The sequence below is a fragment of the Mastigoproctus giganteus genome, chromosome 11 (genome assembly GCF_048544385.1).
Source record: "Mastigoproctus giganteus isolate SK-2022 chromosome 11, ASM4854438v1, whole genome shotgun sequence".
Classification (NCBI taxonomy): Eukaryota; Metazoa; Arthropoda; class Arachnida; order Uropygi; family Thelyphonidae; genus Mastigoproctus; species Mastigoproctus giganteus.
Genome location: NC_143585.1, coordinates 149865600 through 149890940, shown reverse-complemented (window position 1 = coordinate 149890940; position 25341 = coordinate 149865600). Strand labels below are relative to the sequence as shown.

The window sequence follows — 25341 nt, the reverse complement described above, 5'->3', positions numbered from 1 at the left end:
TGGGTTGCCTTGATATAGGTCAACTGATTAGGACTGGGATATATTGAAATGATTGTCTTAATTTCACACATAATTTGTGGTTACTTGAAGTTCTTGAAAGACTGACAATATAATAACACAGCTGTCAGGTTGCCTATAGGAAGTTACCATGTAAGCGAAGAGGTAATTTTGTAAGGTAATTTGCAAATGAAGTTAGTACAGTTATGATGCTGTTGTATCAAGGAGTTTAATGGTAAGGGAATTTAGATTACAGTATAGTTTAGAGCTAAAGCCTCAGGTTACATAAATAGTTTAACTAATGTACAAATTAGTGCATTTGCATCATTTCTGTACATAGCCAACTACGTAAGTAGTTATAAATTGGCATCATTAAGTATATCTCATATTGTGAATATCTTCACAACGAGTTGTCATGGTATTGCACTACCTCGAATAAGCAATGCTTCACCATAGGAGAAGGCTACTGTTACTTATTCTCAGCGGATACCAACACCCATACGGCACCGTTTCGGAGCTTATTGGCTCCTCATCAGTGGTTAGGCAGGCACCCTGGTTTGCTAGTTAATGATGCCAATTTATAACTACTTACATAATTGGCTATATAATATCGGTGTGTAGATACACCATAGACAACTCTTAAGAAACTACAAAGTAGTTGTTGTAGGCATCATTTGCTCTTTCTCATATTGTGCTCTGCCTTCACGACGAGTTGCCATGATATTGCACTACCTCGAATAAGTAACGCTTCACTAATAGAGAAGACTATTGTTACTTATTCTCAGTGAGTACCACCACGTAGACATGTTTCAAGGCTATTGGCCTATCATCAGTGGGTGGGCAGGTACCCTGGTATTGCAGACATGACGACCCAGTTGTGAAGATAATCACACAATATGAGAGATGCCAAAAGGTGTATATGACAATATTTAAAATAACTAAATGCGCAAGGCATAATACATTAAGAGTTTAATATCTATATAATATTGGTGTGTAGATACACCATAGACAACTCTTAAGAAACTACAAAGTAGTTGTTGTAGGCATCATTTGCTCTTTCTCGTATTGTGCTCTGCCTTCACGACGAGTTTCCATGATATTGCACTACCTCGAATAAGTAACGCTTCACTAATAGAGAAGACTATTGTTACTTATTCTCATGTGCATTTAGTTATTTTAATGGTGGGTTCCCACTGCCAGCTAACATATCCCACCCCCAGAGTGGGTTGTTGTTGTTGTTTTGGTTTTTAGGAGCATTAGCAACTAAGGCCATATTGCTCCGGGATATGCGGTGGTCATTCCCTGACCTTTCCGCATCCTCCGTATTTGGTGGTGACGGGCTCGAACCCCGGTCTAATCAAGAAGCGTGTGCTACGCACTGCTGCTCCTTCCCACCTGGCTACGGAGGCGCCCCAGAGTGGGATGGGCAGCTTGACCTTCTTACTAGATTCGACACTACATGGACATGACAACCATCACCAACAAAGACATACTGCGGCTTTGCTGCCAACACGCCATTGGCGATCTGAACTGGATACTCTAACATGGTTCCCTTTAAAACCCCATCCCAAGGCAGGAGAGGGAGGAGACAGGTCTCTGTCTCCTCCCCTCCCTGCCTCCCCATACTTTGCCTGGTGGAGCTCATCTCCACTGGCCTCTTTGGGGGATGCCTACTCTATCGTCCCTATTCTTCTATCTGTTTCCCCCCCCAGTCTTCAGTCTCCCCCCTCACTAAACCGACCGAGTACACCCCTTAACAATGCCTCCAAATTCTAATCAACGTCTCATTTCTACTGGTTTCGTGTAAATCTCTAAGACAACTAACACTATCTTTTATCTAGCATATAGCCTCACATATCTAAATTTAATAACATCAAAATTTTGTCTGACTTATTAGGCCATTTAACACATCTCTCTAGCGTTCAACCCCAACCAGCGATTTCCTAACAGCAATCCCATTAAGCATTAATGTCAAACGTGTAAATTTTTTTTTTTTTTAGGTCCTAGCCACTGAAATCACAGGAAACTAGGTGGCAGGACCTGCCAGGGAAACTTTTTGTGATACTGGACACACCCGGCTAGCCTCCATGTGGTGAGGTATGGGTAACTCGGGCCCCCACTAGGGGCCTGGCGGCCAAACAATGGGCACAATACATCACACTGCACAGACATGGCCCACACACTTTCAAGTCTCTGGCTTGACAGTGTACTATCCTCGATACAGCAAACACACGCGGAGATGGGAGAAATCCCAGGTGCCGTCTGATACGAACATACCTGGTAATCTAAATTACTCCATACCATCAGGCATCTCTCATATTGTGAATTTATGCTCCACAATTGGGTTGTCGTCATTGCAACACTAGGGTGCCTGCCCACTCACTGATGAGGAGCCAGTAAGCTCCGAAATGGTGCCGTATGGGTGATAGTATGCGCTGAGAATATGTAACAATAGTCTTCTCCTATGGCGAAGCGTTACTTACTGAGGTAGTGCAATACCACGGCAACTCGTGAAGGTATTCACAATATGAGATATACTTAATGATGTCAATTTATAACTACTTACGTAGTTGGCTATGTACAGAAATGATGCAAATGCACTAACTTATATATTGGTAAGGGAAGTGTGTTGGTATTGTGGTGGTCTGTGTTAAGATGGATCTAGACCAAGGTTATATGATGGTTCTACATCCAAATGCAAAAGTGTATTGTATATAGTTATTCTTGAACTGAAGTTAAGATGTAAATGAGTGCAAAATTTGAAAGATTTGGAATATAGCCATACAAAAGAAGTATTTTTTTTATTTATTTAATTTTTTTTTTGTTAAGCTTCCTGATTCAGATGAGCTATTTAACTTTGATGTTTAAGTATAATGCGTTGAAATTGCTGTTTTAGCTTCCAACCAGATATGAACCATTCCAATGTGGTTGGAAGGATGTTTATTTGGATTTGCTCTGGTCTGGCCTCTGTTTTGTTGTGCCAGTGACTGGTTTGTCTTTTAGTTGTAAGGCAATGTGAGTGTTTTTTTTTTTTTTTTTTTTTTTCATGATTACTGTATATATAAGATAAATTTTTGGGTGATTTCCAGAGTGGTGATCGGGCCCAAATTGTGATGTAAATGGTGTATAGGTTGTGGCGACAGGACTGTTGTTTATTAGTCACTCTGCTGCTGCCTTTTTTTTTTTTTTTTTAGGGGGATGTCTCCTTCTTCTTCCCCCACTGTCTGTCCTCTTTCTTCCCCCTCCCATACTTCTTCTATTTCCCTTTCTCCATTCATTCAATCTTTGAGATTTCAAGTTCTCTTGAAATCTCAATAAGAGTCTCTACCTGGTTGTGGAACCTGCCTGCCTCCACGTGGCTTGGGAGTCAGGGGGCAGAGGACGAGGTGTTCCATGCCCCCTGGCTGCGAAATACCAGGCGCCGGCACTCAACACCCAACACCCAACACACACACACACACACACACACACACACACACACACACACACACACACACACACACACACACACACACACACACCTGCCGGCCTTGGCCTAGTGCCTTCAGAAGCTACAGTGGCGTATAGGGGGAACCCTGGAGGCCGAAACAAATTACAAAAAAATAAATAAATAAAATAAATCCCTTTGTATGAGGCAATGGTCAGGCCACACCTTAAGTACTGCATACAGGTCTGGAGGCATCAATTTAAGAAGGATGTAGAGCTGCAAAAACAAGTACAGAGAAGGGCAACAAGACTGGTGAAAGGAACAAAGGGGTGCTCTTACGAAGAGAGGCTTTGGTTCTACAAATTGCAGAACCGGGAGACTAGGCACCTGCAAGATGATCTGATTAAGGTGTTAAGGCTTTGAATGGTTTCAGCAAGCTCAATGTTGAAGGGATTCTTCCTCTTGGCCAGAATATGCACTTCAGGGGGCATAAATTCAAACTGACGAAAGACTGTTGCCTAATTGTTGTATGGAAATTTGCCTTTAGCCAGCGAGTGGTTGATTGTTTCAACAAACTTCCATCTGTCATTGTGGAGGTTGATAACTTAAATGGATTCAAGGAAGAACTGAACAAACTTTTGGAAGGAAGGGATAAATGAAATGGAGAGCGTGTTGGGTTTTTTTTTGGCTGACTCTGTATAAGCTTGCTTTCTTGCATCATGTCACTTCTAATACTAATTAGATCAGATTACATTACTTAGTTATAGAACAAGGGTTAGGAAAATAGATATCAGATTTGTAAACCTCTGTACATTGCAAATTTCTAGAAAGATTAGCATTTAATTTTTCTAATATGTAAACATTTTACAAATTAAAGCTATTTTATATATATATATATACAAACCTCAGGAGGTTTCATATTTAACACCTTAGTGATTCTCCCCTGCATAATCAAGAAATGAGGATTGTTGACATTTAATTGCACAGAACGAAACATATCTTGCACACGATTATTTGTTGCACTACACCCATTGATGAGATATTTGTTCCTCCCACCAACAACTACCTAAATTTTCAAATATTAAATATGCTAAATTATAATTGTGTATTTATTTTATTTATATGAAATATATATTTAGTAGTTTGAAATACAAGCAACTCTTGGTTTACGAACGATTTCTATTCCAAGACATTCATTTTACATTTTGTTCGGTGCGTGTATCTTGCATTCCTGAGCTTTTACGATACGTATCATATAAATTAGCAGCCATTTTAAAGCATTAAAACCATGTACTAAACATCGAATGGTCTATACAATAAGTTTTATTATAATGTATGTATACATTATGGTTTATCATATATGATACGTAATGTAAAATAAAATAAAAAAGAATTAAAAAAAACAAGATATCTTATTGTTAATTTAATTAAAAACATAGAGTTACAAATAGAAATAAAGAAAATGAGTACAAACATAATATATGTACTATACATACATATGTATTCAACTTTTATTAGTCAATATCTTCATCAGAGTTCAATTTTTTTTTTTTTTCCACATAAGTAACACTAGGTGCAGATGAGGTAGATGGAAGGGATAATGAAGAAACAGCTGGGTTTTCCACTTTAAAATATGTTTTTATAGAAGATTGCACAGTTAGATTCTTTTTTTTTTCTTTCAAAAATCTCACTGTAGCAGGCTAGACAGTCAAAAACGGCTCTTTTCACTTTTGCAATTCTTTCCATATTTGTGTCGTCTTCTTTAATGATTGCCAACCCCTCGGAAATTGATTTAAAAGCTGCAGTCATTTTCTGCCTTGTAAATGTTCTGGGAGGCTGTGGAATATCAGGTTCTTCTGTTACTTCAGAATTCAGATGGCTCTATTTCAATTATTTCATCGGTTGTTAATCCCTCAAAATGCGAGTCCAAAAGCTCTCTCTCTCATCATTCACATCAAGATTGCACAGTTAGATTCTTTTTTTTTTTCCTTCAAAAATCTCACTGTAGCAGGCTAGACAGTCAAAAATGGCTCTTTTCACTTTTGCAATTCTTTCCATATTTGTGTCTTCTTCTTTAATGATTGCCAACCCCTCAGAAATTGATTTAAAAGCTGCAGTCATTTTCTGCCTTGTAAATGTTCTGGGAGGCTGTGGAATATCAGGTTCTTCTGTTACTTCAGAATTCAGATGGCTCTATTTCAATTATTTCATCGGTTGTTAATCCCTTAAAATGCGAGTCCAAAAGCTCTCTCTCTCATCATTCACATCAAGGTCGAGGTCCATTTTAGTGCCCAGTTCAACAATTTCCTAATAATTATTGTAATAAATAAATTTTTTTTTAAAAGTTAATTTATTTAAATCTTACAATTATGTTCACTATACGTTTGGCATTTCATTTTATAAGGAGCTCTATCTATTGGAGACTAAGAAATTTTGAATGATTGTGACGTTTGTTATAGTGAATGTTCGTAAACCGAGAGTTGCCCGTACTATTTATTTCACATAAATACAAAAGTAGTAAAAAAGGAAAGTGGGAAGACCAAGATTTTTATTTCTCTAAATCTTTTATTTTATTCTAAGTCTATTTTATTCTTATTTTACAAACAGCACAATTCCCAATTACCAACTACTACACAATAAAATCTAATAGCTTAACAAAAAGATAACAGATAGAAAAGAGTAAAATGCTAATGTAAATGTTATATGTTGGCATCTTTACATTAAGTTCTGAAGAAACTTTTACTCTGACTATCCAACACAGAATTACATAGACATTTTGGAAGTATTAGCCCTAATCTTCTTCTGGAACATTTAAACTGAAATAATTACAAAGAATAAAACTAGAATCATCAGGAATGCAACTAGATTTATGAAAAGACTATGAAAGACCTATCACAATATCCAAAGTTAGTTAAACTTTGGATATTGTGATATGATGCAATGTAGTTACTCATCATTATAATTTCCTAATTCTAAAAGAAGAAAGGAGAATACTTCAAAAAACAATGAAATTAATTCTCTGCCATGTAGTCCATGTCTTTTGAATAAACTAAAACAGAGTTTCTTCAAAAGATGTATGTAGAGTATCTACGTTAAACAAAATAAGAACAAAATATTTGTAATCCTGGGGACAAGCATTGAAATACTTCTTGCTAACCACAGAGTAATGCTTCAGTACGTACAAAGATTCAGTAAAATTCTAGAATGACTTTCAAGTTTAATAAAAGCAAAACACTAACATAATAAATGATAAGAAATAATTTCCATTCAGTATAGTTATTCAAAATTAAGTAAAGATGTTTTTCATAGATAATGTCTATAGGCATTGGAAATTAAAAAAAAAAAAAAATGATGTCCACTTCTGTACACCTCTCTTTACAAATTTTAACACATAAATCTTCTTCTAGTTAATGAAGTGCATTCCCCATCACGGAATCCTTTTGTAATCCTTGGGGTGGGAATAAACAAACAGTCATAGTTCCATTGTTTTTCTTTACCAAATTAACTTTCAGATAATTATCACATGTTCAACAAGCCTCTTACAAATTCGTTTTGCTTTACTGAAATGTCCTTCAAGAGTGAATCTTTATGGGCTCAGATGGCTATCAAATATCTCGGGATACTTTCAAGAGTTTAATTATGTTCGTGTTAAGGTGATTTTTACAGCCCAGTGTTTCTCTCACTTTTGTATCCCATTCAAACAATGCTAACAAAGGTTATTTGCTGTTCAGACATTCCTATTAATGGCGATTTGTTTTTGTTCTTGGGAATTTTTGGTGCTTTCGTACATTGTCAAGCCATAGTGTACCATTTCAATGGTAATACGTATTCAGTCTGTACAAGTACATCACAGAACAATTTACATTGCATGAGTTGAAAACATCATATTAACTGATGGAGAAAACACACTATTCCCAACACCAGAGATCTGCAAATTATGATGCCAATTTCTGATTCATATATATATATATATATATATATATATGAATCAGAAAATCCCCAAATCTCAACTGAAATGTCTTCCTACCCCATAATTTGAGAAGCACTGACATAAAATATGTTAATTAAGATCGAAAGTGCGATAAAGCTCAATATGTCCTACTAATGTTATTATTATAAACTACAAAAGGAAACCTCATACCTCTAGGTAGGAACAGAATTCTCTCAACACTCACGTTAGGATTATATGATTATATAAATAAATGTCCCATATTTAATATCAAATAAGATCAATTACAAAAATTACATTCAAAATTATATAAATAAATACTTATTAAAAAATTGTCATGCATTCAATTCTCATCCCCAACGTAATGCATCAGGAAAAGTCAGGAGAAGTCGATAGCTATCAACACCCCCACAAACCAAACCAATACCACACGTTAACATGAGAACTGAAAACAACTGTCAAATTTATCCTTAAGAAACATAGGTTAAAATATCTAAAATCATAAAATTGTCTAAACTTCTTAAAAGGGACCAAACTTATTCGAATACACTATGCTCACAAGAAGTAGTGTTTTTTGCAAATGACACCCACCCTTCTTTTATACTTAACCCTGTCGACTACCTGATACGATATTATTTTTACTAAACCAATGTGAATTACCATTCACAAATGCGTGTGGAAGTCCACGAGTCTGAAATAGTATAAAGGCCTACAAACATTTATGGAATTTGTGTTTAACCTCATTTCAAGAGTTTCAGCAATCAATAATTTATTTTATTCATGTTGCGTATTTAAAACTTTCGCTTCATTAAAAAGAAAAACATGGCTATCACTGATAGCATGGAAAGCAAGTTCCAAGGCACATGTCCTTTTTACCCTAACTGATGCTGTATGTTGTTGTATCCTCATTGAAATATAATTCTGTGTCAAACCAATATATGAGGAATTACATTCGCTGCAAGTAATATTGTAAACTACACTGTGTGAATCCATGGTTGAAACGGAGTCCACTGCTCTATGCTTCAAAACAACGTGGAGTTTACTATCGGTTGGGCAACTATCTTAAATTCTGTGTTTTTAAATACAGGTAGTTCCGACTTTACAAGTTAATTCGTTCCTAGCACACGCTCAAAAAAGCAGGAATTTATTTCCCATAGACAATGTTAAAAATAGGGGTTACGTTCTCAACAATGAAATTAATTAGCTAATTAGTTTGTTTAAACAATGATTGATTTATCCAAATAAATGAAAACGTAGCCTGTAAAATCAAGCAAATTATAATAATAAAGAAATTATTTACAACTTACAAATGTTAAAGAATGTTTATACTTCATCACCATCATCGACTAAATGCACACTCGTTGATCACTCAGTATTGGCTTGGCACTCGTTGGTTTGTTGCACAAGGAGTCGTCTTCTTCAGAAATGCTTCAAGAGTTGATTTTTTCCAAGATAATCTTCTCTTTTCTTTATAAATTTCAATAGCTTGCATAAGCATTTTTTAACGGAACGCACAAATTGCACCTAACATGATTTGCGCAGAGTAACAAGTTTATGAAGCTTAAAAAAAAGGAATGAAGAGAAGATGCTGAAAATTTATTTATGTTTTTTATATGATTGAAGATTTCAGTGAAGGGGAACTCATTTCACCATAATACCACAACGTAAAAAAACCACACAATTCCAGCTATCGGTATTTTTGCAAATGCAATAACATGGAGTTCATTACCCATAAATAACTGATTGCACTACCAGAAAATCCCAATAAACTGGGAAGTGCATGTCCGGAAAGTTTTTGTTTTTTGGTAGTGACCTCCAGAATTGTGTTTTAGAAAAATATTATTATTATTATTATTATTATTAATAGCCATATGGTACAAGGAAGCCTGAGGCTTATGCTGCACCAGCCAAAAAAAAAAAAAAAATTCCCGAGTTACCCTGAGAGAGAAAGAGAGAGTAGAAAGGAATCACCAAGAAAGAGAAGAATGGTGATATCCAGCTCAGGACCCTGGGTTTGCCAAGCCCATACTCACCAGATGTGAGCCCCTGGAGTTAAATGACAAAGGCATTCAAAATTGATTCCTATAACGGAACATATGGTAATGATGAAAGTATAGTGCATTTTAATGATTTGAATTGGTAACTAATACAATTTACACTACAAAAACAACCTTTTAGAAAGTTATATAGCTAAAATTTCCAAGGTCACGGAATGAATTACCAAAAAACAACTTGTTAATGGGCTCACATTACAATATTTTCACGATCTGATGGTGTCTCTGGAACGGATTAATATCGTAAAGTGGGGTTACACTGTATCGTATAGCTACGAGCGTGGTTTGAGATGTGCTATTTATGAATGTTTAACATTAATTTTTTGCAATTAATGTTCATATTTTCTATTTTGTTGATACTTGGGGGTGGGGGGGAACTCGTAATGTGGGAACTGCCTGTATATTAACAAATTGTTTGTACCAATACTGTACATGTGGAACTTTAATAAAATATTTCTGTTCAGACCTATTGTTCATTATACCAGTCTCCAGTTTATGTTTTGCTTGTTGTCTGATCTTCATAATGGTACCAAATGTGTAATCCCTATTTAAAAATCTTTTCACAAGTTTCATAAGTTCATCTAGTAAAAACTCCAGTAAAGCTATATTTATATGCGTTATAAAACTGATTAAATATAATACTCCATTTATATGTGAACGGATAATAGCTAGAACAGTGTAAAAATTTGACAGTATTTAAATTCTCATTAACTCTAGTTAAAGTAAAATTTAGGAAATTTATAGCTTTTTTCTCTGACTTTTCCATTTCTAAAGTAAAATTAAGTCTGGTATGTATCTTATTTAATAAATCCAAAACCTTATTTACTATATCATCCTTCGTAATGATTAAGACATCATCCAAGTATATACCATAAAATGTTAGACTTGGAAGAAACGGTCTTAAATATAACTGTTCAATTTTATTAGGATATATTTCGGCAACTAGTCCGCTCAGGCTAAGACCCATCGGTAACCCAAATATTTGTCTATAAATTTTGGATTGAAAATAAATATATTTGCTTGAACAAGAAACTTGATTAGGTGAAATATTTCAGTTTTTGGTAAATTAGACTTACCGTATTTTCCTGTTTATAAGACGAACAGGTATACAGGATGCACCCTAGTTTTGGCCACATATTTTGTAAAAAATAATAATCCTTCTATTATCCTTCGATACTGTTTACGGTGAAACTAAGAAGCGACCTTTTACCGACTGATGTAAACAAATATGGCGACATGGCGTGATACGGGACATAATCAGGGTGTAGATATTAAAAATAAATTAAATGCAGTTACATTAATTTTTTTAAATTTTTTATTAAATGGACTTACAACATGGAGTTTTTATAGCACGGTTCCCATATTGCTTTGCAAATTCTATTACTTGTAATTTAAAGGCAATTGTGTAGCAATGCCTTCTCAACAACTCCGTCATAACAGGGTGTCCTGAAATTTATAAAAAAATTATTGATAAAGAAAATAATAATAATAAAATTAAATACGGTAATATATTTTTCTCAAAATAATGGTATACGCTTGGGTAAATGTTCAACCAATTATGAAATGTTTGTTTCTGAAAAAAGCTGACAGAAGTAACGTAACAGAAATTCTTACACACCCTAAGACAAATACGGACGTCACATTCTCTTTGTAAAAGATGGTTGGAGTTGAAAAATCCAGTCTAATTAGCCCGCCATACCAATAAAAGCACGAGATCATAGAGGAATACCATAAAAGTGCGAGATCATATTATAGAGGAAGCAAACACATGGGAAAATGAAACAGGCTTTTACTTACATCTGACTGCGAGATTCATATCGAGCAGATTTCAACAAATTTTCCAAGAAAAAAAGATTACTATTATGTATTGTTGCCATAGATCGTAACCACTGATAATTGTTAAAAATATATTTCAACAGATAAATCTTAAGTAAAATTGGTGTGAATTTCAAAGAGAAGTTTTCAGAACACAGTTTACAGGCACTGCGTCATCGAAAATGCATTGCAGGTAGTCTTTAGGCCTAATCTGACACTGACCATATAAGACATAGGGTGATTTTCCCAGTATTTCTTCGCAAAAAAAACCATGTCTTATAAGCCAAAAAATACGGTATTTAAAATTACAGAATCATCATTAATTAGATCCCACATTGTGTCTAATGCACACTCGACATGTACATTCGTGTACAAAGAAATTACATCTAGAGAAAATAATTTATCATCTGTATTTAACTTTTTCTCTTTTAACGAATAAACAATATATCCGAATTATTTATATTAAATGCTAGTGTCTGACGTAAGGTTTAATAATCACATATAAATATGTCACGAGTGATGAAAAAGCTGAGTTTTTATAAGAGGCAATGGGTCTCATTCACAAAAAAACACTTTACTTCTTGTTAGCAGGGAGTGTATCCGAATATGTTTGGTCCCTCATAAGAAGTTTAAACAATTTTATGATTTTAGATATTTTAACCTATGTTTCTTAAGGATAAATTCGACAATTGTTTTCAGTTCTCATGTTAACGTGCAGTATTGGCTTGGTTTTTGGGGATGTTGACGGCTGTTGACGTCTCCTAGCTTTTCCTGATAGATTATGTTGGGGATGAGAAATGAATGCATGACAATCTTTTAATAAGTATTTATTTATATAATTTTCGTAATTGATCTTATTTAATATTACATAAGTGTAACTATTTTATTTAATATTAAATAAAATAGTTACATTAACAAATGTAAAGTACTACATATGGGAAACAGCAACCCCAGAGCAACGTATCAACTCTGTGGTACTACACTGACAGTGGTAGAGAATGAAAAGGAGCTGGGAGTAATTGTGCAGGCAGATATGAAGTTCTCTGGGCAGTGCAGACGGGCGGCAAGAGTAGCTCATGGTGTCTTATCAATGATATACAGGAATTTTTCTAGCAGGGATAGGGAGGTGGTTATTCCCTTGTATAAGGCAATGATCAGGCCGCACCTTGAGTACTGTACACAGGTCTGGAGGTCTCATTAGGTTAGTGAACAGAACGAAGGGTTGCTCTTATGAAGAAAGGCTTAAGTTTTGCAAATTACAGTGTCTGGAGACGAGGTGATCTGATAGAATGTACAAAGCCTTGAATGGTTTGAGAATGCTCAATGATGATGGTTTTTTTTTTTTTTTTTTGGTTTTTTTTTTTTAGGAGCATTAGCAACTAAGGCCATATTGCTCCGGGATATGTGGTGGTCATTCCCTGACCTTTCCGCATCCTCCATATTTGGTGGTGACGGGCTCGAACCCCAGTCTAATCAAGAATGCTGATAGGATACTGCCTCTTGCTCAGAATAATCACCTGAGAGGGCATAAATTCAAATTGAGGAAAGACAGATGTAGGATAGATGTGCGGAAATTTGCTTTTAGCCAGCGGGTAGTTGGTTGGTGGAACAGACTTCCATCCCTTGTTGTGGAAGTTGATAGCCTAAATAAATTTAAGGCTCAGCTGGACAGGTATTTTGAAAGAATGGAGGGTTGAAGTGGAAGGGTTTTTTTTTTTTTGGCTGATGCTGCATAAGTTTGCTTTCTTGCATCATATGCCTCTACTAATGCTAATGCTAAGTGATCACAGAATGGTAAGAGGCACACTTGATATAGACATAAGAAAAGAAAGGAAAAAACTGACTCAGGTAAATATTATGTAGGTTTTTGATATAACAGAAGAGGAGAAACAGCAGTATGTACTGGAACTTAACAAGTTTGAGCTTCTGCAAACTGCTCAGGACCAAGATATCGACGAGGAATATTACAACTTTCTAAAAGTGATAATGCCCAAAGGTAAAAAGAAATCCAAAGAAGAAAAAATTAGTCAAGAAACACTTGTCACGATGAACCGAAGACAACAAATGTAGAGGAAGATAAACACTGACAAGGAGAAAATTGAGTATAGTGAGTTCTGCAAAGCCATTAGAAAGAGACTCAGAGAGGACATAAGAAGATTTAACGCAAGAAAAGTAGAACAAGCAATGAGGGAAAACAAAGGACTTAAATCAGCAGCCATGAGCAATAATACAGAAAGACAAATGATACTGAAACTGAAGAATAGCAATGGTGTGCTTATAAATAGCAGAAGACTACTATAGAGAATTATACAAGCAGTGAAGGAATGATGCCAGCAGTGGGGAAGATGGATCAAAAATTAGTAACACATACAACATAACCGATATTCTTCCTGATGAGGTAGAACATGCGTTGAAGAAAATTTAGAATCAAAAAGCCCCGGGGGGAAGGTGAAGTTACTGTAGAGTTATTAAAATTAGGAGAAAGAAACATGACACAAAAACTGGCAAAACTTCACAAAATGCATTAGAAAAGGTGTAGTGCCTAAGGAGTGGAACAGTGCAATCATAGTTTTGCTGCATAAGAAAGGAGATAAATCAGAAATTGGAAATTATAGACCAATTAGCTTGTTATCCCACATCTACAAGTTGTTCACAAGGGTCATTACTAACAGATTAGAAAGAATACTTGATGAGAATCAACCGAAAGAGCAAGCTGGCTTTAGGACAGGATTCTCAACTATGGATCACCTTCACGTAATATCACAGCTATTGGAGAAAGCAAATGAATATAAAACACTGTTATGCCTGGCATTTATGGATTATGAAAAGGCATTTGATTCCATACAGCATAAGGCAATGTTTCGGGCACTGGAAAGACAAGGCATAGATACCCCATATATTATGATTTTGAACAAAATATGAGAACGCTACCTCCTTTATTAGACTAGACAAAGACAGAAGCAAATTTAAAATCAAGAAAGGAGTTTGAAGGAGACAATATCTCCTAAGCTGTTTACTGTTGCCCTTGAGGAAGATTAGACTGGTCACAGAAAGGAGTCAATGTGAATGGAGAGTATCTAAACCATTTACGATTTGCAGATGGCATTGTGGTCATAAGCCACGATCCCAAAGAATTAGAAGAGAATCTTAATCAGTTATGCACAGTTAGTAAGGATTTTGGACTAAAGATGAATATGGCTAAAACAAAAGTAATGATGAACAAGTATGCCACTGAAAGGGACATAATGATTGAAGGAGCAGTAATTGAAAAGGGTGGAGCCATATACTTATCTGGGACAAGTTATTAGCTGTAATAATAATAAATGGCTGGAAGTCAAGAGAAGAATAAATTTTGGATGGATAGCATTCAGGAAATATAGTCACATACTGAGGACCAATATCCCAGTTTGTCTGAAACGTAAAATAATGAATCAATGTATACTCCCCACCATGACTTATGGAAGTGAAACTTGGCAATTCAACAAAAGAATGGAAGGGAAGCTGAGAACTACAGAGCGAAGAATGGAAAGAATTATATTGGGAATCAGACTGTTAGATAAGAAGAGAAACACATGGATTAGGCAGCAAACTCAAGTACAGGACACTCTTATCAAAACTAAAGGACTAAAATGGTCTTGGGCAGGACACATAGCTCGAAGACATGATGACAGATGGACTAAGAAAATAAAATAACAGAATGGTATCCAAGATGAGCTAGAAGAAAACCTGGAATACAACAGCAGAGATGGATAGATGAAATTCATGAGTTTGTGGGTAGTAAATGGATGCCATTGCACAAAACAGAAATGGAAAGTTGCTGGAGAAGCCTTCATCCTGCATTGGATTGAAAATGGCTGAATATGATGATGATTGCAATAAAGATTTTTTTTTTAAATTCTAGTCATTATATCAGTAAAATAATGGATAAAGCTGAAATGTGCAATTTTAACTTACTTTTTGCCTTTATTCCAAAAAAAACAAAACAAAAACTGAGTGATGTACAAAATATACCGCAAACCTCCACATGAATATATATATTTTTTTTTATGGTTTTTTTTTGGCATTTCCACTTCAGGCAGAAACAGCAGACTAATATTTTGGTGATGCCATTTGTTTACATCAAGTGTACTAATGGAGCTACTTAAAATAAAGGGGGCTACTTAAAATAAATAAAAAGATTAAGATAAACTAATGAAATTTGCCTTTAGCCAAAGGGTGGTTGATTCCTGGAACAAAATTCCATCTGTCGTTATGAAAGTTGATAGCCTCTAATGCATTAAAGGCTTAAGCCTCAAGCTGCAAAAGAGATTAGACTATGTATATTTTAGTGCAATTGCAGTGGTGGAACCCATTTTTAGTCTCTAGACCTAAGTTCCAGTCAACCCTTCCCCCATCTCTTCCATCATGCAGTATGATTGATGACTTGAGGTTATGATGAACATCGTGGCGAGATCCAATATTCCTTACATTTCGAGGGTACAGCTCTAAAACGGTGTTCGCAGGACGGCCGCTAGTTAGTACACCGGACCAAACCTATTGGTAACTCTCTAGGAGGCTTCCGGATCAGCTAGTGTATAATCTTGCTACCTCTACTCTGCCAGATAGTGACTGGAGGGAGTCCGACTAGCGTGTATGAGGGGAGCATTGTCGAGGCCACGTTATGTCAAGGATCTGGGTATATTCTTACTACATGTACGCCATATCCAAAAATCTCATTACTTCATACAGCATGTCCCACCCACTTTTTCTTACTACTGAATACACCATGAATTGTCAAACTAATAGAACAAGCTTATCTGCAAAAAGATCCTAACCTCCCAAGCACTTCCCAATTCATTTCACAAATATACGTGGTCTCAATTCTAATCTCAACGATGTCCATTTCACTTGCAGTCTGCCAAACCCGATGTACTTTTTCTCACAGAATCTCAGTTATCGGTTGATTCAACTACTGCTCATCTCAGATGCCCAAATTATTCGGTGTATGATTCCTTTTGCCTCAAAGGTGGTACTTGTGCATATGTCCATTCTGATATTCCCTGTCAGAGACTTGACAATTTGGAATCCCCTCTCTTTGATCTTCTCTGGCTTAAAATCTCTCTACCTCATTGTGTCAAATTCATCTGTTGTCTCCACCGTTCTCCCAACTCCACTAATCATTTGGAGCTCCTCTCTTTGCAACTTGAATTTCTGAAGTCCAACTTTCCTAACAGTGAGGTAATTTTCCTTGGTGATTTTAATGTTCACAACTCCAGCTGGCTTCCGTTTTCTAGTCACACCGACCCAGCAGGTCGAGATGCTGAAGCTTTTGCAATCACTAACAACCTAGCACAGATTGTTCATTTACCTACAAGAATACCGGACAATCCTAATCATACAGCCAATATGCTTGATCTTTTTCTCACAAACAACCCTTCATGTACATGGTTGAAGTGAGAGGTCCTTTAGGCACTTCAGATCACAACTTGGTGATTGTCTTTTCTCCAATGGAACCTTTATCCCATGGCTATTTCCAACATCGTGTTGTTTGACATTACAAGAATGCAAAATGGGATGACCTGCGAGACATCTTTTCTTCTTTTCCTTGGTCGGATTACTGTTTCAAAACTTCTGATGTCAACGTTTGCTCAGATCATGTCAGTGAAATTATTCTTGAAGGAATGGAATCCTTTATCCCACATTCCACTTTAAAATCTCGTACTTTATCTAAACCTTGGTTTTCCAATAAATGTGCTAAGGCTATTCAAGAGACGAATGTTGCATATCGTAATTGGCTTGTTTCTAATTCTTCAGTTTCATTTTCTGCCTACACCAAAGCTCGCAACAATTGTAAAGCAGTTATTAATCAGTCCAAACTAGAGTTTGAGCAGGCTAAGAGTAGAAAACTTGCTTCTTGCCCTAATGGTAGCCGAGCATTCTGGTCTCTTGCCAAAGCTATTGGCCAGAACTTTTGCCCATCTCTGCTCCCACCTCTGTCCAAACCAGATGGTTCTGTTGTCACTTCAGCCAAGGATAAAGCTGATCTGCTAGCATCCCATTTTCCTTCCAGCTCATGCATTAATAATCTTGGTAAAACACCTCCCACTATTTCCAACACGCTCCATTCAATGCCTCCTGTGGTCTTCCATCAAAAGGATATCCGAAGGATTTTGATGAATCTTGATGCTAAGAAAGCTCCAGGTCCTGATGGAATTTCTCCACTTGTTCTCAAAACCTGTGCTCCTGAACTTACTCCTATTCTTTGCCACCTTTTTTCACTTTCTTATTCCAAAGGTGTTTTTCCTTCTGCTTGGAACTTTGCTCATATCCAGCCAGTTCCTAAAAAGGGTGGCAAATCCCTCCCATCCAATTATCGTCCCATTGCAATTACTTCTTCTCTTTCTAAAGTAATGGAGAAATCAATTAACCGCCAACTCTTAAACTACCTAGAAACCTTCCGTCTGATCAACGATCGCCAGTATGGATTCCGTCAGTGTCGATCCACTGGTATTATTCGGGTTTATGTTACCCATTTATGGACTAATTCAATGGAAAGGTTCGGTGAAACACAAGTAGTTGCTCTTGACATCTCAAAGGCTTTTGATCGTGTTTGGCATAAAGGTCTTCTAAACAAGCTTCCATCTTATGGTTTGCCAACTGTTTTTAGTAATTGGTTATCCAGTTTTCTCTCTGATCGCTCACTGAGGGTGATGGTAGATGGCTCTCTGTCTTCTAACTTCTCCACTAATGCCAGTGTCCCCCAAGGTTCAGTTCTTTCCCCCACTCTTTTCCTCTTGTATATTAATGACCTTCTTCCATTGACTGGAAATCCTATCCATAGTTTTGCCAATGATAGCACATTGCATTCCACTTTCCATTTTGAGAAACCTTGTCCTGCTCAATCGGCTTCAACTTCTCGAAAATCTGCTACCAATTCCTTAAATACCGATCTTCAGGTAATTCTCCAGTGGGGCAAAGACAACTTAGTTGATTTCAACCCTTCTAAAACTCAGTCTTGTCTTATATCTCGCAAAAAGGATTCTTCTGCTCCTATGCTTATCTTTAGTGACACTCCGATTTCTACGCAAAACGATATATCTCTTTTGGGGATTACCCTGACTTCTAATCTCTCTTGGCACAAGCACATTACAAATATTGCTTCCTCTGCATCTAAAAAACTTGGTTTTCTCTTTCGCTCTCGGTGTTACTTTTCTTCCAAGCAGCTGTTCACTCTGTACAAATCACAAATCCACCCTACCATGGAATATTGTTCCCACATTTGGGGCGGTGCCTCCAAAACCTCTCTCAGGCTTCTAGATTCCATTCAGAAGAGGGCAGTTACGTTAATTAATGACTCCTCTCTAACAGTCTCTCTCTCTCTCCACTCGCTTTCTCACAGACGTACTGTTTCTGCTGCATGCCTCTTCTAACAGATACTTCCATGGGCACTGTTCTTCTGAATTGGGTTCTCTAATTCCCGCTCTCTCTTTCAAAACAGTCCGAACACGTGCCGCCACCAGCCAACATCCATTTACTGTCCAACTTCAAACCCACAGAACCAACTTTTCATCTTCCTCATTTATTCATTCAACTGCAGTTTTCTGGAACAACCTTCCTTCATACGTATTTCCTGAAAATTACAATCTACCGAAGTTCAAGTCCAATGTGAACAAATATCTTCTTTCATCTTCTCAACCTCCAACCCAAGCACGGTACTAAGTACTATAGGTTCTAATACCTCTCGTGTTTGGGGTTCACATAAAAAAAAAAAAAAAAAGCTAATTATAGATTAGCAAATTTGCAATAGCGGTATCGTTTAAGTTACATCTCATATCGTGAATACCTTCACGACGAGTTGCCATGACACTGCACTACTTCGAATAAGTGACGCTTCGTATGTGTGTAACCCACCCACCGAAGAAGAGCCAAATAGGCTTGAAACGGTGCCGTCTGGGTGGTGGTATCCACTGAGAATAAGTAACAACAGTCTTCTCCTTCAGGTGAAGTATTACTTATTCGAAGTAGTGCAATTTCATGGCAACTCGTCGTTAGGTATTCACAATATGAGATGTAACTTAAACGATGCCGCTATTGCAAATTTGCTAATCTATAATTAGCTGTGAAGTTGATAGCTTAAATAAATTCAAGGAAGAACTGAACAAATTTTTAGAATGAATGGATGGGTGAAATGGGAAGAGTTTTTTTTTTTTTTTTTTTTTTTGACTGAGGCTACATAAGCTTGCTTCCTTACATTATATGCCTATGTTAATGCTAACTATTTCAATTTCCAACCTGCCAATCATAACACAAGGGAGGGTACAAAATACCCAACTACTTTTAGTTTTGAAGTTCCATCTATGTACCTAAGAGAGATTTTCATAGGTACCAATATGTAATTTTTTTCATTAAAACTGTTTCAACATCATATAACTTTGAATAAAGTTACACTGCTAGAAAAGTATGCATTTCTGTCTGTTTTTGGGAGTATCATATAAATGATACTCCCAAAATTGTCTTATTGTTGTTTTTGTTTATCATATTGTTGTCTCTACACACCGAAGTATGTTGGTTTTTTTTTTTTTTTTTTTTTTTTCCCCCATTCTTCTGTCTGCCATGACCTTTGCCAACCATTCTACAAGTGGCTGGGTGTTTTTCTATTATTTTTAATTTTTTTTATATTAATTTTAATAAATACATTATTATTTTATCATTTCACAATCTAATTTTCACTATTCAGAGCTAACTCTGGTCATTTATCTAGTAAACTGAGACTCCCTTATATTTTTATTAATATAAAATAATTATAACTGAAACTGAATTTTAAAAACAGATAATTTAAAAGAATTGATAAAATAACAGTACTTTACCTGTCTAGTAACGGTGATTTCATCAAACTGTTCGTAACCCAGAGGGCTTTGTTTCTTGTCTGAATTATCAAATATAATGGATACGGTTGCTTTAGTAATACCTGCTTGACCATTCTTATATACCAGTTCCTGGAAGTTTGTCGCTCTCACCTTAATTAAAAGTCCAATAAATTTAGAATGTTTATTGAAATCTTAAACCAAAAAGTGGATTGAGTATTACTATTCTGTACTACTAAAATAATAAGCATTTACTAAATACAAATTAAAAGAAAATCTTGCATCAATCACTCACACATAAGGGGTGCAGAATTTGAATATGGGAGTACAGTGTATAGACAGGAGAGGAAGGGGAGGGATTATGCTCTTAGGGAAGGATTATGCAGTGCATCCAGCGGACATGGATGGCCAGTGAAATGTCAAATCATTTCGTGTGACATAAGCAATATGAAAATAAAAATGAGTAGGAGAATATTTACTAAAAAACTATTTAAAACAAAATCTTGCATCAATCACTCACACATCTGGAAAGTACATAGTGTACAATAAGAACAAACAGGAAAGGAAGGGGAGGGTTCGAGAAAATAGCCAGGGTTTACTTCGCTTAATTGGGACAACATGCCATTTAATTGGGGCAGGTGACCGCAGCACTGGAGATTACCCTACAATTATCTCTGACCGTACCACGTGGTTCGGTTGGATTTCTGGAGGTCACAACCATAAAACAATAAAAACAATTAGCAGTCACCTGTTTATTGGGCTTTTCTGTTTAGTGCAATCTATCATAAATGGATAGTAAACTCGATCTTATTGAATTTGCAATAAAATACCAAAAGCTAGAATTCTGTGGGTTATTATGGTGAAATGTGTTTACACCTTCATGGAATCTTCAATCATATAAAAAAATTAATTTTCAGAATCGTCTCTTCATTCCTATTTTTAAAAGCTTTGTAACTCGTTACTCCGTTCTCACTTGCGCGTATCGTGTTACTTGCAATTTGTGTGTGCCGTGTTCTTTGTTACTGATTGCTTATCTTTTTACTATTTTAAATTTTAACCCCCACCCACAAATGTCAGTGAACAGAAATGTCAGCTAGTTAGTATGTACATATTACAGTACGTATTAATTATTCCGCTCATCAAGTATATTCTTCCAATTTTCAGGTATCATTTAATTTTTTAATTGGTAAGGTAATAAAAGGGTAAATTTGTGCTTAATATATCTTTACTTTTATAGCCTGTGGATTTTTGCTAATTAGAATCGCTGTTTAATAGTACTGTATTAAAATTCAATTCATAAACGTGATCACAATGACCGGCGCTTACTACACATCGTATAGTGAACGGTGCTTTACTATGGTGACTCCAAAGTAACGTGATTTGATTGTACAGTGAACCAATTGTAAAGCAGGGGTCCATTGCATTTTTACCTTTTTTTACATTGAACTTCGCATAATTGGGGCAGTCGCTTAATTGGACCAAAATGCACTAGTCCCAATGTGTCCCAAATAACCAGAATCAACTGTATATGATATCAATATTATTTTTTGCATCTAGTTCCTTGGTCACTGCATCATAGTCACCTATCAGATTGGTTAGAGAAGACTGCTCCTTAACAAAACCCATGCAATTGCAGTATAACTGCATTTCTGTCAAAATGGTCCTCCTTTAACCAGTGATTCCATTATTTTCCCTGGAACAGATAGATGTTAAGTATTTATGGATGTCATCATAGAAGTTACAAGGCTTTTTATACTAAGAGATACTATGAATCAGAGCTGTACTACTCGATACCCTCCAGAAATTAAACGGAAAAAACTAAAAAAACCGACAACTCCGGTACATTAGAGTAAAATATAAATAATTAAATAATCAATTTAACACAATTCAAATCAATTTAAAAACAATTAAAAATCAAATTAACGCAATTAAAAGAATCTAACGAAAATATTCAAAATGATTTTCCTTCCTGAATCTGACAACGCTTTTCGACCGTATGTCGTGATCACAGGAATGAAAATTCAGAATTTTCATTCCTGTGATTTCAACTTTCTAGGAGAAACAATGGCAAAATGAAGTACCACCATTAAGGTCAAAAATTCCACAACCAGGCCAATCCCCATCAGGAGAGGAATCTTTCAGGGAGATGCCTATGCCCGTTGTGGTTCTATCTAGCACTTAACCCACTATCCACCATGCTCAACAGTAGAAATTACGGATATAACCTCAAAGAAGGAAGGAAAAACCTGTACACCCTCACCCACCTGATGTACATGAATGACATCAAGCTCTAACGTGGAACCGAGAAGCACCTCCAGCAACTACTCCAGATCACCGAAGAATTCAGCAACGATATTAGAATGGAATTTGGTCTAGACAAATGCAAGACCCACGGATTGCACCAGGGAAAATTGGTCAACCGAAACTACCAGCTGCAGACTGATAAAGAGATCAAAGCGATGGCAGAGGAAGAGGCCTACAAATACTTGGGGATGATGCAGGCTCAGCAGTTACAGCACAAGGAAATTAAGGCCTGCCTGACTGAAAAATACCATCAGAGACTAAGAAGCCTGCTAAAAGCAAAGCTTAACAGAGGGAACACAGTTAAAGCCATAAACACCTATGCAGTCCCAGTGCTAACATACTGCTTCGGAGCCTTAGATTGGACTAACACCGAGCTGAAGGATATCATGAGAATGACAAGGACAATGATGACCAAGAGCCGCCAATACCACACGAAATTGCAGGTGGAGAGACTGACAACTGCCCGGGAAGAAGGAGGAAGGGGCCTGATAAACCTCATTCAGCAACAGAAGACAGCGATAGTTAACCTGAAGGATTACTTCCAGAAACACATAGCAGCACTCCACCAGGCGATTAGGAAGATAGACAAGCAGTATACCCACACAACCTAAGTGAGAAGGCCAACCTCCAACCAGCAGATACAAAAACCTAGAAATATGGGCAGAGAAGACACTCCACGGCAGACACTACAACAGTGGTCACCAAAGTGGTCGATATCAACCCCCAGGGGTCGATAGAAAAAGATATCATACGGGCAATATTTAATTCGATTAACTTGGATTACCTCCATCCTGAATGACAACACAATTAAGAGTGAATCGTGGGAACATGAATAGGACCTGTAAGATGGAGCAAGGTCATGAAAATAGTTACGGAGGCCAATCAAGTAGGCCAAAATGACGTATTTACCAATAAACAGATGTCGGTGGTTCCCGCCCAGTCAGCACAGCGGGAGCGAGATTGAAACACGTGTGCAGTTGCTTATTTACTTATACTTACACGTATTCGATCCCAGTCTCATTTTTGCGCATCGACATACAAGTGAGAGTTAATGTTCTAAAATTCATGAACATACATTTTATAATTCAATCGTTATTCATTCACAAACTAAACTTCTCTATGTTGAAGAGTTGAGCAGGGCTAGTAGTTTTGTACATCCTATAGAAATATGTGAGTAGATATATTATTTAGACATTACTTTTGCTTACTGACTTCGATTTTAATTATTTTGTTACAACCCCAGTAACCCAATGGCAGCTTCAGATTCTAAAAAGAAATGCAGACAATATTCGTTAGAATATTTGAAACTTGGGTTTATTGCTTCATTAACAAACAAAACGAGGCCTATGTGTCTTCTTTGTGAAAAAATTTTAGTAATGATGCAATGAAACCAGCAAAAATGAAAGATCATCTTCAAAGACTCCATCCCGATAAGAAAGATAAAGACCTTGACTTTTTTTAAGGAACTGAAAGAGAGAAATACACACATCGACCAACTATAAAATCATTTATGAAAGCAGCTGCCAAAGCTGACAATAAACAAGGATTAACAGCCTCCTACAATATTTCTTTTAATATAAAAAAAAAAAGGAAAACCATATACAATTGCAGAGGACATTGTTAAACCTGCAATCAAAGAAGTAATTTAAACCACAATGAAAAAAGATTCTGGCCCTGTTTTAAAATGCTTACCATTGAGTGCGAATACCGTGAAAATGCGTATTGGTGAAATGGCTGAAGATGTAGAAAAAAACTGTAGTATCAGAACTCAAAAATTGTAAGTTCTCCATCCAACTTGATTAATCTATATTCGATAGTTCTTCTATTCTTATGGCTTATGTAAGATATTATAGTAAAACCAAACATCATATTATTGACGAATTTTTATTTGCAAAATATCTTGAAAGTGATGGAACGGGGGTTGACAATTTTTCAGCGATTGAAGGAATATTTAAATAAGTATGATATTCCATTTACTAATATAACAGCAGTAGCCACAGCACCTGCAATGGTTGGCCATTATAAGGTTTCGCTGCCTTTCTGAAAGAAAAAGTTCAGAGCATACGTACTATTCACTGTGTGTTGCACCGAAACCATTTGTTGGCAAAAACTTTCAGTGACAAACTGCATGATACTCTAAGAGTGTGTATTAAATCTATTAATCAAATTAGAGCTCATCCTCTTAAATTGCGATTGTTTGCCAAAACAATTATGAAGTATCAAACCAATTACTCTTGCATACTGAAGTAAGACGATTGCCTAGAAGTGCAAGTCTACAAAGATTTGTTCGACTCAACCTAGAGTTTTTTTACAGATGTTAATTTGTTTTTGAGTGATGAAATAAGAATCATATTTTCTACTCAGCAGACTTATTTTCAAAATTTAATGATGTACAGACCCGTCTACAAGGTAAAGATGTCATGATTATTCAAGCTCGGATGATTCTTTTAGGCTTCCAAGCTAAATTAGCCTTATTTAAATCATCATTGTTATGAAAAGATTTTCAGTACTTTTCGAATCTACGACAATTGGAAGTAAAAGATGAAGACTTAGAAATATACACAAAACATCTTCAAAATTTGAGCGATGATTTTAAATTGCGGTTTGCAGATTTTGAAAACATGCACATTCCAAATTGGATTATCATGCCATTTTCGGCAGATATTGAAAATATCGAATGCAACTTACAAGATGAACTTATTGAATTGTTAGTAGATCTTGAAGCTAAGACGCTTTTTAAAAATAGGACTTTAAGTTACTTTTGGACGAATATAAATGTTGTAGAAAAATATCCAAAACTTTCTGAAGTGATACTCCCCTTTTTTGCTTGCATTTCCAAGCTCGTACAGGGTTGAAGCTGGTTTCAGCCATGTTAATTCCATTTTAACAACAAAAAGAAATAAGCTAGATAATTCTTTGGCAATTTAAGGCTGAAACTTACTGATTTTCAAC

General features: G+C 36.2%; 1 protein-coding gene across 1 annotated transcript in view; it reads right to left on the bottom strand.

The window, feature by feature from the left end:
* SMC2 (structural maintenance of chromosomes 2) overlaps nucleotides 1–25341 on the bottom strand; it is a 640522-nt gene that overhangs the window by 589784 nt on the left and 25397 nt on the right. The window contains exons 2-3 of the mRNA XM_090385021.1: nucleotides 20089–20238; nucleotides 4329–4490 (exon numbers count right to left, since the gene is read on the bottom strand). Of these exons, the coding sequence (XP_090241147.1) occupies nucleotides 4329–4490; nucleotides 20089–20238 (312 nt within the window). The remainder of the gene's footprint in view (nucleotides 1–4328; nucleotides 4491–20088; nucleotides 20239–25341) is intronic.